Source organism: Chiloscyllium punctatum, chromosome 39 (assembly GCF_047496795.1).
Source record: "Chiloscyllium punctatum isolate Juve2018m chromosome 39, sChiPun1.3, whole genome shotgun sequence".
NCBI classification, from domain to species: domain Eukaryota; kingdom Metazoa; phylum Chordata; class Chondrichthyes; order Orectolobiformes; family Hemiscylliidae; genus Chiloscyllium; species Chiloscyllium punctatum.
The window spans coordinates 66,628,769-66,642,691 of NC_092777.1; the positions used below are offsets into that span (position 1 = coordinate 66,628,769).

The 13,923-nt window shown below is 41.2% G+C and overlaps 1 protein-coding gene across 3 annotated transcripts in view; it reads left to right on the top strand.

Moving 5' to 3' along the window:
• The window catches only part of LOC140464167 (C-Jun-amino-terminal kinase-interacting protein 4-like), a 277,366-nt gene extending 263,797 nt beyond the window's left edge, over nucleotides 1-13,569 (top strand). For 2 of the 3 annotated variants that reach the window (XM_072558981.1, XM_072558983.1), the window contains 4 exons: nucleotides 4,371-4,409; nucleotides 6,734-6,910; nucleotides 10,251-10,379; nucleotides 12,332-13,569. In XM_072558981.1, the coding sequence (XP_072415082.1) occupies nucleotides 4,371-4,409; nucleotides 6,734-6,910; nucleotides 10,251-10,379; nucleotides 12,332-12,447 (461 nt within the window). In that variant the 3' untranslated portion in view covers nucleotides 12,448-13,569. The remainder of the gene's footprint in view (nucleotides 1-4,370; nucleotides 4,410-6,733; nucleotides 6,911-10,250; nucleotides 10,380-12,331) is intronic. The other variant, XM_072558982.1, reaches the window with a different exon arrangement.
• Nucleotides 13,570-13,923: the final 354 nt, after the last annotated feature.

The window sequence follows — 13,923 nt, forward strand, 5'->3', positions numbered from 1 at the left end:
TCTATTAAAAACGTAGAAAGCTTTAATAGTGATTTGTCCTAAAATTCCAGTCATCAGCCTAAAACATCAGTGTAGCCAGCAATTGAAACTTATGGAAACAAACATCAAACCTTGTTTCCTTGAGTTGTAATTTCTTTCAAGGTGCTGGGAAGATGGGGAGTTGACAAGCAGGAGGCTGGAAGGACACAGCAAGCCAGGCAACATCAGGAGGTGGAGAAGTCAATGTTTCAGGTGTAACTCTTCTTCAGGAATGGAAGTGGGGGTAAGGGGAGCTGCAGATAAAGGGGGCGGGTGGGGGTTTGGGTAGAGAAGGAGGTGGAATGGTGAGGTAGTGATAGGTGAACACAGGTGGTGGGTACAACCTGGTTGGTCAATGGGAGGAATGAAAACTTTTGTCTGAAGAGATTTTTCTGTCCACAAATAATGGTGTGCCTTTGAGTTTTTCCTGCTTTCCTGGCTAGCCTTTATAGGAAGAATGTTCATTCAGAGCTATGTCTACCTCAGCCTAAGGAAAACTTAATGCAATTTAAGGTGGGGGGGGGAGAGAGAGAGATAAAGCAGTCCCATACTTCCTCACACAATGACCACTTCAAAACAGACAGCAATGGCATGGAAACCAAGTCAAAGGCAAATGTGAAACCAACTAAGATGTGTTAACATCTGATGTTGTAACTGTCCCTTGCAGTGGAAAGGCCAAAGTTAGTGTTGAACAGTTAGCCACATTGCCTCTATACCTCTGACAGATCCAGCGTAATGTTATTCTTCAGTTCAAGCCAGCTTGTGATGTTGGGTAGGACTAAGGCATAGCTGCCCAAAATCTTTTTGTTTTGCAAAGCCTGTAGAGACTGTCTGTCTGAATTCTCCACCCAGTAGACTCCATTCGTGCCTTATGTCAGGCCAATGTTAGTGACTTTAAGAGATTCTGTATCTCTGTCATTTTTCTTGGAGCGTAAGGTTGTTAGTGTGCTCAGACTGTATTGTTGGGAAGTGTTGCTCTTTGTGTACCCTTCACAACACATCTCTTAAATGCAAACCCATTAGTTTATGGAGCCTATCTGCAATCGAATGATAAAGATCCAACAAGGTATGTCATGTTTCTCTTCTGTATATTAACCTTGGACTCTAACTCAAAGTGTTTAAAATTTTACCTGAAGTTATCTATTTACTGTTGATGAGCTTGTATCACTGATAAACTTTCCTGAAATGTACAGGTCTTGTCTTGGGTAATGTCTCTGCTCCCAGATATCAGACTCACCAGCCACCCTTTGAGAGAATTTGACTTGGATCCCTTCCTTTCTTTCCTTCTGCCATTATCCCATTCCCATCTGTTGAGAGGCAAAGTGCCCTTTTCTCTGACCAACCCCCCCTCACCCAACCATTGGGCTTCAATTATGAGGTGCAAGGTATTATTCTTCACTTGAAATTAATACACAAAGGAACAATGTCAGAACAAAGTCCTGCAGATGCTGTAAATTTGAAAGAAAAAGGAAGTGCTGGAAATACTGAGCAATATGTGGCAGTGTCTAGAGAGGAAAGGAAGCAGCGAGACTATGTAAAATTGAGTACAGTTCTAAAGGGGAGTGCAGGAGCAGAACAACCTGCGTGTATAGATTCATAATTGCCCTGTGACCTTCAATAATTTGACACAGTAGTTAACAAAGCATACAACATCCTTCATTTTATCAATAAGGGCATAGAATCTAAACTGAAAAATGTGTTGCTGGAAAAGTGCAGCAGGTCAGGCAGCATCCAAGGAGCAGGAGAATCGACACTTCAGGAATGAGGAAGGTGTGCCAAGCAGGCTACGATAAAAGGTAGGGGGGGGAGGGGCATTGGGAATGCGATAGGTGGAAGGAGGTTAAGGTGAGGGTGATAGGCCGGAGAGGGGGTGGGGGTGGAGAGGTCAGGAAGAAGATTGCAGGTCAAGAAGGCGGTGCTGAGTCAGAGGGTTGGGACTGAGATAAGGTGGGGTGAGGGGAAATGAGGAAGCTGGAGAAATCTGCATTCATCCCTTGTGGTTGGAGGGTTCCTAGGCGGAAGATGAGGCGCTCTTCCTCCAGGCGTCTTGTTGCCATGGTCTGGCGATGGAGGAGGCCAAGGACCTGCATGTCCTTGGGGGAATGGGAGGGGGAATTAGTGTTCAGCCACGGGGCGGTTGGGTTGGTTGGTGTGGGTGTCCCAGAGGTGTTCTCTGAAACGTTCCACAAGTAGGCGGCCTGTCTCCCCAATGTAGAGGAGCCAACATCGGGTGCAGCGGATGCAATAAGTGATGTGTGTGGAGGTGCAGGTGAATTTGTGACGGAGGGGAGGGAAATATATTCTTGGTGGTGGGGTCTATTTGGAGGTTCCTTCGTCATTTCCGCCACCTCCAAACAGACCCCACCACCAAGGATATATTTCTCTCCCTCCCCCAATTAGCGTTCCGGAAAGGCAACTCCCTCGTCAGGTCCACACCCCCCACCAACCCAACCTCCACTCCCGGCACCTTCCCCTGCAACTGCAAGAAATGCAAAACTTGCGCCCACACCTCCCTCACTTCCCTCCAAGACCCCAAGAGATCCTTCCATATCCGTCGCAAATTCAACCAACCAATCGCCCCGTGGCTGAAAACTTTAACTCCCCCTTCCACTCCGCCAAGGACATGCAGGTCCTTGGCCGCCTCCATCGCCAGACCATGGCAACAAGACGCCTGGAGGAAGAGCGCCTCATCTTCCGCCTAGGAACCCTCCAACCACAAGGGATGAATGCAGATTTCTCCAGCTTCCTCATTTCCCCTCCCCCCACCTTATCTCAGTCCCAACCCTCGGACTTGGCACCGCCTTCTTGACCTGCAATCTTCTTCCCGACCTCTCCGCCCCCACACCCTCTCCGGCCTATCACCCTCACCTTAACCTCCTTCCACCTATCGCATTTCCAAGTTCCTCCTTCGTACCTTTTATCTCCTGCTTGGCACACCTTACTCGTTCCTGAAGAAGGGCTTATACCTGATACATCGATTCTCCTGCTCCTTGGATGCTGCCTGAACTGCTACGCTTTTCCAGCAACACATTTTTCAGCTCTGATCTCCAGCATCTGCAGTCCTCACTTTCTCAAAGAATCTAAACGCAAGGAAGCTATTTTAAAATTGTATAAACCTCAACTGGAGCATTGCGACCAGTTCCAGACATCATACTTAAGGAACAATGCTAGAGAGGGTACAAGAGAGATTCATGCTGCCAGAGAGGAGAGACTTCAGTTATATAGAAAGACGAAGGTTGAGGCATCATGTCTCATCAACAAAAGGAGGCTTTGAGAAGCTTTGACAGAAATGGCCAAAATCATGAAAGACTAGCTAGAGAGAAACTTCCCATTGGTGCAAGGATTCAGAACCTTAGGGTACAGATTTAGAGTGGTTGGCAATTTTAAAAAGATGCCATGAAAATAATCTCATAAAATCTTATTTTGTTTTAGGCAAATATTTAGAATCTAAAATGGAGAAAGTGTGCTGAAAGTGGACTCAGTTGTGGTTTCAGAAGACAATAGGAGAAGCACCCAAAGAAAAATTACAAGCTTTCAGGGAAAGAGTAATAGACTGGACAAAATAAATTGCTCTTGTGACAAGCCAGTGATATGATGGGACAAGTAGCCTTCCTATATGCAGTAAATTCTATAATTCAGTTCTGTCTGGCCTTCCCTTTCTTTCTTTCTTTCTCTGTTCACTTAAAAATTGTTTCATTACTAAGTACGGTGTTCTGAAGGATATTGATTCAACTTAATTGTTTTTCTTTCACAGATGCTGCCAAACCTGCTGAGTATGTCCAACATTTCTTTTTACTTGTGTCACAAAGATGTGATGTTTGATTTCAAAAACATGGGAGGGGGATACACTTCTCTTCTAACTTTTTACCCTGAGAATGTATCCACAAAATTGAGTACGGTTGAAGTTTTAGTGCCAGTATTACATTTCCAAATCAACTGAGCAGCCATTCCATAGCAGTAAAGATTGTGCAGTAGCCACGGCCTTTAGGTTTGAAAAAGACTGTCAATGTTTCCTGTTGAACTAGTGCCGTGCAGTCTTAACTCTGTGCATATCCAGTTATATTCAGGGCTTTTACAAAGCCTGGTCAGTGGACGTGTATCATACAGTGCAATTTCAATGCAGATAGATTGTTATTGTAAAGAACCACCTTCTCCCATTTTCTTTCCAAGAGTGATGATTCCAGCTGCTGTGGAGGTATTTTATGATGACATATAAAAGTTTTGTTCTAGCTTTGTCTGTACATTTTAAAATAAAACTACAGGTTTGAGATACAAGTGGTAGTTCTTATTAATCCTTTTCCTCTACTGTCACACTTGTCCACTCCCCCCTTTGCCACTTCTTCTCACTATAGCTGTAGTTCTCCACCAGGGACGGTTACTGGGTCTGAGGGGTAAGTGCAGATCTAACCATCAGAATCTTTATCTTTTGGGCTGCTTTAGCCAATCAAGGCAGTTTATATCCACCTTTTATTTATAATGTTTGCCCTTCTATTTTTTTTAATTTCTCTTTCTCTTGTCTAAATGTTACCCTGGCGCTGGTCACTGCATTGCAGCAATTTGTATGTTTGCTGAATGATCACAATAGGCTCCGTACTCCGTGTTCTATTCCTCAACTCCGAGGAACCTTTTATTTTGTCTTGAGGGCTGTCATTTCCATGTCCCCTCACCGAAGCTGTGCAAACACCGCTTATTTCTTTCTTTATTTCTTTACCTGTAATGATTCTGTTCCATGTACTAATTTTAAAAAAACACCCATGTGGCATAGGTATGGAGAATGTATCTAATGTTCAACCTTTTGTTAAGAATGTAGTTCATTGTGTTAAAAGTTATGAAAGATTTGGGCTAGTTTTATCTATTGGGAATAAAGATCAAATTAGCTTCTCATCTAATTGAGGCCATATAACCTAAGTTATGTGATTAATTAAATTAAAGTTGGGTGCTTGCAGCTTGAATAGCCTCAGACTTGTGCACTATTTTAAATTTAGCAAAGGCTTCCTTGAATTAGAAGCTGTGTCTTGTGTCTGTGTCTGTGTGTGTTCATCTAAAGTGCTAATGTGTCTGTGTTGAAAATTTATTTCAAATATTCATCATGTCATATTTAGAAATTAATATTTAGAAATTAAATTCCTACAGTTATATAGCTCTTGATGAGTCAATAGAATTGAAATCTTAAGGTGGTCCACCATTCTTCAATATTCACTGCCCACGGCCTCGTTCTGAATCCAGCCGTGATCACAGACTTTTACTGTTTGAAAGTGTGTAGTTTAATTTTAATATGTTCATGGTAGAGGGTTTTAGATTAGATTACTTACAGTGTGGAAACAGGCCCTTCAGTCCAACAAGTCCACACCGACCCGCCGAAGCACAACCCACCCAGACCCATTCCCCTACATTTGCCCCTTCACCTAACACTAGGGGCAATTTAGCTTGGCCAATTCACCTAACCTGCACATTTTTGGACTGTGGGAGGAAATCTGAGCACCCGGAGAAAACCCAAGCAGGCAAGGGGAGAATGTGCAAACTCCACACAGACAGTTGCCTGAGGCAGGAATTGAACCCGGGTCTCTGGTGCTGTGAGACAGCAGTGCTAACCACTGTGCCACCGTGCTGCCCAGGGTTGCTGGAAGGGAGGGGAATGAATTCACAGCATGGTAATCTGAGGGGATGTGAAGGGACTACAGGAATGCCTAGCTAAAGATGTAGAAAATGTCCTAATGCAGCAGGCACTGACTCCCTGAGCTGTGGACTAATTCTTGGAAGCAGCTTTATTTTAGGTTAATTTGCACAAAAAAAGTTTCCTTTCATAGCAAAGGCATACCTTTCCTTGTACAAACTGTTCTGTATTTTCTTGGATTAAAGTTGAATTCTGGCAGAACACGGAGTCTTCTGTGCAACACTATCATCAGGATCAGGATTAGAGTTAATGCTGTAAAACTTTGCATATTTCATACAGGTTAACCAATTAATGGATTGAAGCTTCATAGATCAGTTTATACAGGGAGACTTTGGCTGTTTGTATTCACACTTCGTGAGTTTGTTGTTCAAGAGTAGGTATCAATAATCTATAGGCTAGTACTTACAGCTGGGACAGGAAACTAGTAGAGGTGTAATGCAACTGGTCATTATAACATCCTCAGAGACCACATTGAAGCTAACCTGCCCACAGACTGCAAGACAGTTGACCACTCTACATGGAGTTGACTAAAAATTTAAAACTTCAATTTGTGTAAAATATCTGCAAAAGTAAAATTAGAGAACAGTTTACAGAAGGAAATGTTACCATGCATTTTTGTAACGTTTTTCTACTGCCCCAATTAAATCCTATGGGTCTGAATCCAGTCACATTTGCTGTAAATAATGCAATAAATGTAATGTTCTCAATGCTCGAAGTCCAGTATCTTCAGAGTTTTCATTGACAGGAGAGAAGAGGTAGCTTGGCATTAAGCATACTCCATTACCAATGTCCTCCTACCATAGACAAACCCAAGCATGCTTTACTGATTTGTTTTTTCCCCAGATCTTTCTTGAACTGGCACTTTCTTCATAAAGTAGCTGTTTTTAATTTAACATTTCTTCATTTTGCTTAAGCTTCAGCCAATGCCTCCATGCTAGTGGCTGTTTTTTTTAAATACCTGTAATCATTATTTTCCCAGAAATCTTGTCCATTTTCCACTAGCCCCATTGTCATTTACTGCTTTCTCTTTTCCTTTCCCAGCCAATAAGGCTTCAGAGGGATCTGGAAACCGTCCTGGAAATGTCATCCGTGTCTACGGAGATGAAAATAGTGACAAGATCACCCCTGGCACATTTATACCTTACTGCTCTATGGCACATGCTCAGCTGTGTTTCCATGGACACCGGGATGCTGTAAAATTCTTTGTGGCAGTTCCAGGTGAGCAATTTAAGGGCAGCCTTCATCCTCATTGTGGAAACTGGAAACCAGGTTTTTTTTATTGAATCTCCTGCATGAATTACACTCAGGGATATTGTGATAGGCAAATCTAATCTGTTTATGAAATAAAGCTCACTTCATTAAAAAGAAGACTTTTCTTCCGAATCTGCAGAACGTGACTAACTGCTTTACAAGTTAGGGATATCATCCTAGTCATGTGATTAGACCAAAATTGCAAAAGCCTGACCAATAAATGCTGACTTTAGTAAAATTATGCATGTTTTCTGAATATATTTAATATTTAGGTAAATCGAATTGGTTTGAAGCACAATCACTGTTTTGAAAACAAATAACTCACTGTACACAGCAACATCTCACTGATTCAATAGTAGTTGTTGTATATTTTGCTTAATGTTGGTTGATGGAGGAATGATGGCCAGAACACGCATTTGTTTTGAAGAGTATTGTTAGGAATACATATATTTTGGTGTACTGTGAAAAACATTTGAAGAAGTTTATCTTTGACCTTTTGACTTTTAATTTCTAAAGGAACAATGGATTATCTGCTCTTTATTGGAAAAGCAAATTATTTTGGGAAAGGGCGTCAAATAATGTGTTTAAGGGAAATGAAAGATGGATGTTATGGCCCCTCAATGCTGGACAAACAGACTGAGAGAAGCCCTGGCGTTTGTGCGGTTCATTGTCTAGCAACCGTCTCTGCACTGAAGTTACTGTGCATTTTCAGACCTAAATAGGAAAAGTTGGAGAAGCTTGCAGGGAAAAGTAGAACTCTTTCCGCCCCCTCTCCCCGCTCTCTCTCTCTCTCTCTCTCTCTCTCTCTTTCTCTCTTTCTCTCTCCAGAGAGACAAACTAAAGCTAGCTAAAAACACTCTGTGAAATATTTGTGAATCCTGATAATGTTTAAATGTTAAGGCTGTTTACTGTTTCTTGTCTAAATCTGAAATCTCGCCTGAGGATCTTCCATCATTCTGAGACTATCAATAATCTGATCGCAATGACAGGAAATGGAAGGAATTGTGAGAAATCAATCAGTTACATCTTTGAATTCAGACCATTGACTGATGGCTGTTACTTCTTTTTTGCCTACTTTTTCAAATCCATCTATACCTACAGAGTTACAAATGTGTGTGTTTTAGTATTAAGGAGTATAGCTTATTTCTTAATAGTAATTTAGTTATTTACCATTTTTGTCATTTTTTTTGAAAAGAATAAGTCTTGTTTATGATGAATAAATTATTTTTGAGTTCATGCAAGAAGGCTGATGGGGGCATCTCTTTTATTCTGAATAGTGCTGAAAATGTGTTGCTGGAAAAGCGCAGCAGGTCAGGCAGCATCCAAGGAGAGGGAGAATCGACGTTTCGGGCATGAGCCCTTCTTCAGGAATGAGGAAAGTGTGCCATGCAGGCTAAAATAAAAGGTAGGGAGGAGGGACTTGGGGGAGGGGTGTTGGATAGGGGAACTATCGCATTTCCAACGCCCCTCCCCCAAGTCCCTACTCCCTACCTTTTATTTTCGCCTGCTTGGCACACTTTCCTCATTCCTGAAGAAGGGCTTATGCCCGAAACGTTGATTCTCCCTCTCCTTGGATGCTGCCTAACCTGCTGCGCTTTTCCAGCAACACATTTTCAGCTCTGATCTTCAGCGTCTGCAGCCCTCACTTTCTCCTATTCTGAATAGTGGTATGGAAGAGAAATAAATTGTCCATTTTGGTGATTGTTAAACATTTATATTTTCAGCATGGCTAGTGGAGTAGTGTGGTTGGATTATTAACTAGGAGACAGTGAGGTCTGCAGATGCTGGAAATCAGAGTTGAGAGTGTGTTGCTGGAAAGGCACAGCAGGTCAGGCAGCATCCGAGAAGCAGGAGAATCGACGTTTTGCGCCGGAGCCCTTCATCAGAAATGGCGGGCTCCAACCCGAAACGTTGATTTTCCTGCTCCTCGGATGCTGCCTGACCTGGTTGGATTATTAGCACATTCCTCCTGACAAAGTAACAATTTCATGGGGCTTTTAGTTTCAGCAGCATTAGTGGATGCAGTCAGGTTGAGCATTGGTTTGATGTCAATCTGAAAAATTGCACCTCCAACAATTCATAACTCTCACTATGACTAAGGTTTCATTCCAAGTTTTGTGCTTATGTTCTGGAATGGATATAACGATTCCGCTCGCAACTGATCCAAGCTAACTTCATTGTGGAAGTCCTTCAAACATCCTATTAATACTAAAGAATAAAGGGAGGAATCACCATCACTAGAGAAGTAGTATTAGACAAACTAACAGGGCTAAATGCAGATGAGTTCCCTGGCCTTGCAGGCTTGTCAAAGTAGCTACAGAGATATTGAATGCATTGGTTGAAATTTTCTGGAAAAGTAGAAGATTGCCAATGTGACTTCTCTGTTCAAAAGGGAGGGACGCAGAAAGAAGGTAACTGTAGTTGATTAATCTTATTTCAATTGTTTGGAAAAATACTGGAATCAATTATTAAGGAAGTAACAGCAGAACATTTGGAAAATCATAATCTCATTGAGCAGAGTCAGTATGGCTTCATGACCGAGAAACCAGTCGATGTGTTTATTTGGACTTCCGTGAGGTATTTGACAAGATTTACAGACTCTAATCACTCGAGTTCTCTGAGGGTTGAGTGTCTTTGGAGCTCTCTGGGGGCAGCCTTTGTGTGTATTTAAAACAGATAAATAAATTCTTGATCATGCAGGAATTGAGGGTTACAGAAAAAGAGCAGGAAAGTGAAGGAGAGGAGTGTCATCAGCCATGTTTCTGATGAAAGCTCAAGGGGCAAGCAGCCACCTCCTGTTCCTATTTCTTATGGTCTTAGGTTCAAAGTTATTGAGTCAAGTTAATGTATTGTATTAGCTAGATCTAATAATTCATTCTTGCCCACTTCCCAAAATTCCAGCCAAAAGTCATTCATGAACTTTCTTCTCCAGCGCAGAATATTTTGATTCAAGATGTATCACAGAACAGGAGGACGGAAGGCAATTTTTAATCTCTGCTGTTGCAAAGTGAATAGATTTCTACTGGAAATTGTTTGTTTGTTTAATGGAGTTAGTCCATTGTTGTTTGCAGTTGAGAGAATTTCCTGCTTAGAGGGTCTGTGCTCTAACTCAAGGATGATATTTCTGATGCGACCCCTCTGTAATCAGTCAGCCAGGACTGAGCTACAGTTCAGTTTGCCACTGTCTTTCAGCTGGTGGTTATGATGTTAAAAACGAAACTGCAGGATGAATGTGTTACTGAAAAGTAAAATGATCTTTGCTGGTTAAAGTATTTTAAAATTTTTTTAATGTTCGGTTATTCCCTAGGTATGCCATTTGATGACGAGCACTCGTTTGAAAAATTAGGAGCTTCTGCACCTGATGGGTCCAGCCAGCAGTCAGTGAGATCAGTGCTGGTTATGAGCGGTGGTGAGGGCTACATTGACTTCAGAATGGGTGAGGATATTTCTTGTTTACTGCTTGTAAATATAAACTTCATTAAGGGAACTGTACCATGTTTTAGGAGTTTCCTTACATTTTTGACCCATCCATTCTTCTACTGTATTGCAGTGAAACAGAGGAGTTCTCTTTAATTTTCCATTCTATATTTTTCCCTGGCTGAGGAAAGGGAAGTTGCTGAGTGTGAATGCAGGTCTCCATCACATCTCATGACAATAGTATGTGGGACTTACTTCAGATGACTACCAGGGTGGTGGATCTGAATGAAGAGCCTGCTGCACAAACTGAGTTTCGTATCCATGGCAATGCTATGCATGAAAAGAGCAGGCTACCAATAGAAGAATATGATGAACAGCCCAGCAGATGAATTACAGCCTTGCATTCTGTCAGAGTTCAGAGACTCTCCTATTGAAATTGTACGTTTCTCTGGCAGCATGTACCTGGTTACCAACTCTCAAGGCAAATATCCAAACCCCACGTGATGTAAAGAGTGCTTGTTGACCTGAATTCTACATCAGGGACTGAGTTTAGAAATAGTTAGGAAAAAAACCTCTCAGCCAGGAGAGAAGTGAAATGAAAGGAACCTTTTGCTTACAAAGTGCAGTGTGAAGTCTGAGGGGGACAGTGGAGAAATCTAAAATACTGAAGGTTGACTCTGGAACATTGTTTTAAAGCTGCAAGTAATGAAAATCTGACTCAGAACTGATGTTAGGAAAGACACTCTTTGATTCCTACCTTGCATGGCCTTTCAACAAGGGAATGGAGACAAAAGCTGGCATTTTTTTCAAGAAGCAATATGATTGGACATTAAAGTTAGTTTTAAAAAGTGCAAGGACCATGTGGAACTTGACAGTGAAGATGCTCAAATATATTTCCTCTTGAGGAATAAACTAGAACTATGCAACACAATTCAGAAATTAGTGTTGTCCTGCTTTAAGATGGAAATGATGAGAATTTTATCGCAGAGGCAGGTGTGTCTTTGCAATTCTGTTCCCCAGTGTGTGATGAAGGTAGGATCTTTATATACCTTCAAGGCAAAAGTCTATAGATGCTTAACTAATGAGGAATCCATGGTTAATTAGGGATAGGCAGAAATGTGGAGTTGAGGTTTCAATCAGGTTTCATTGCGTGGTGGAGAAGATTAGAGAGGCTAAACAGTCTACTATTAATTAGTATGTTTGTAATTATCACTTGATTTTCAAAAATAGACTGAGATACTGTAGATATCTATGGAAAGGCGAATTGTTCAGGCTGATCAATTCTTCCTTGTCAATGCTGAGTCTGACCTGCTACTCTGTGTTGTATTGATAGGCAGCACTGCACAAATGTCTCCACTGTTTTCCCATGGACTGATTGTGAAGTGTGAATTCCTTCTGTCTGGTTGTGAAGTATCAATTTGGCAGAGCCTTTCAAGAGCTTAAGTACCAGCATACACTAATTGGGCCAAATGGCCTGTTTCTATGCTGTGTGTTTTATGTAAACCCCACCACTTCTGTCCAGTGTGATATAGTAAACAGCTCAGGCAATCAAAACGGTGTTCTCGAGTTCTTTTGGTGAGTGGGCTATTGTCTTCCTAGGTATTCACCATGCTACTCAGAAGTTTGAGTGACTGCACTTCAGATGGGTTCCTGATTAATATTTATAACAAAAATCAATGAGAGGTATGCAGCAAGTGTTTCTGATCTGGAAAGTACCATCCAGAATGATGGCAATAGATGCAAAATTAATACTTTAAAGCAAGTTGGATTAGTATGTGAAGGAACAAAGTTCACAGTGATTTTGGGAAAAAGCTGGGAGGGTGAGGTGGCAGTAATGATTTTTTTTTCAAAGAACTGGTATGGGCAAAGTGAGCCAGTAGGCTGGCTTCTGTGCATTATAGTGTTCTGATATCTTCTGACTAATCTTGTGGATTATAGCAAGAGTTGTTTGAAATTTGATGTTCCCTTCAGGTGATGAGAGTGAAGAAACGGAGGAGCTCAGGGAGACGTTACAGATTCAGCCTTCACTGGCCAAAGCAGAGAGAAGTCACTTAATCGTGTGGCAAGTCATGTTCAACGATGACTAAACGGCACAACTTCATGACAGAATGACTGTGTACATGAAAACCTTGCATGTTGTTTTAATTTGGTTTATTTTTGTTTCAATTTCTTCACCGCATTGTGTTTGAGCAGTTCTTCACCATGGTTCCTCAGTTTGCATGGTGAAGTTAAGAGAGCAGGCAGTAAGTATCTCTGAGCTGTTCTCTGTCCTTGTCCTTTCTACAGGGTCTTCCTACTGTTAAAAGACAGCGCTTGCTGAGCATAGTCACTTCACTTCAAATGAACATAGGCTGCCTTAGTAAAACAACAGGTGTTAGTTCTTAAGGGTTATTTTGCTAACACTATTCTAAAGAACTAATTTGTATTTGCAATGATTATAAAGAAAGCTATTTATTTCTGTGTGGGTGTTATCACGGTTACCAAAGGATATTAACCCGGAGTAGCACTCATGTCAAATGATTAGTAGAGAGAGAGAGAGCCAGTCAATCAGTCAGTCTTGTTTTAGAGCCTTCTGGTGTTTAGAGGAATATCATCCAGTTCAGGTCCGTTTTCTTCCTTGCAATTTATTGTAGAAAACTCTGGACACACTTGACAGGGAAAGTTAACAACCTGTGCTGCACCTCAGAATCATTTTATACACACTACTAAAATGTCTTCTTTTCTCTAACAGAAATGCTTTCATTATATTGACAATTTTGTTGAGAAAGAAACATTGTCTCTCGAAGCATATTTTAAAAAAAATACAAATTTTATGGTCTGTATTTTTTTTTGTAAGTTGACCTCTTTAGACACTTTATCTTGTATTTTAATTGCTCTGTAATTTGAAAACTGAATGCTCCGGCGTTGAATTGCTCTCTGTTGAAACCCAAGGCTTCATTATGGTGAGCTCAATAGCTCATATTCCAGTGTAGCCATTTCAGTATTTATTACCTATTATTAATGAACCTTTGTGGTTCAGAATGTAACTTTGTACAAGAAAAATATATATATGTATATCAAAGAAGGCTGCTGTTTTCTTGGTTGTGTTTCTTTGGCTCTGAATGAATTTGTGTAATGTGGGACCTGTGTTAAAATGGAGATTGGATTTGGATTCATATTGGGTTCCTTGACTTGCAATGACTGAATAAATTGGACTTTATTTTTATTCAGTCAGGTTTATGGCAATTATTTCTTACATGTTAACAATCAAATTGGTGATTATACTTGTTTTACTGTGAAACCAGCATCCTGGTACAAAATCTCCCCCCACAACCATTCAAAAGCAAGTCCTTTGAAATGCTCCTGTTTTGAAATTCAGTGTTGGCATGTATTCCCTCCCTTTCTTGTATTCGTTATGGAATTTGGAATGGATTAGAATATTGTGCATAATTGTTAGGTTCAAACCCAGCTCAGAGTGCTGGAATGAAGGTAATTTCTGTGGATAATGTAGGTGCAAGGAAGGCGCGTTTGTTTTATTCTGCCCTCAGTCTTCAGTGCTGCCGGGTTGATTCCAGATTTCAACA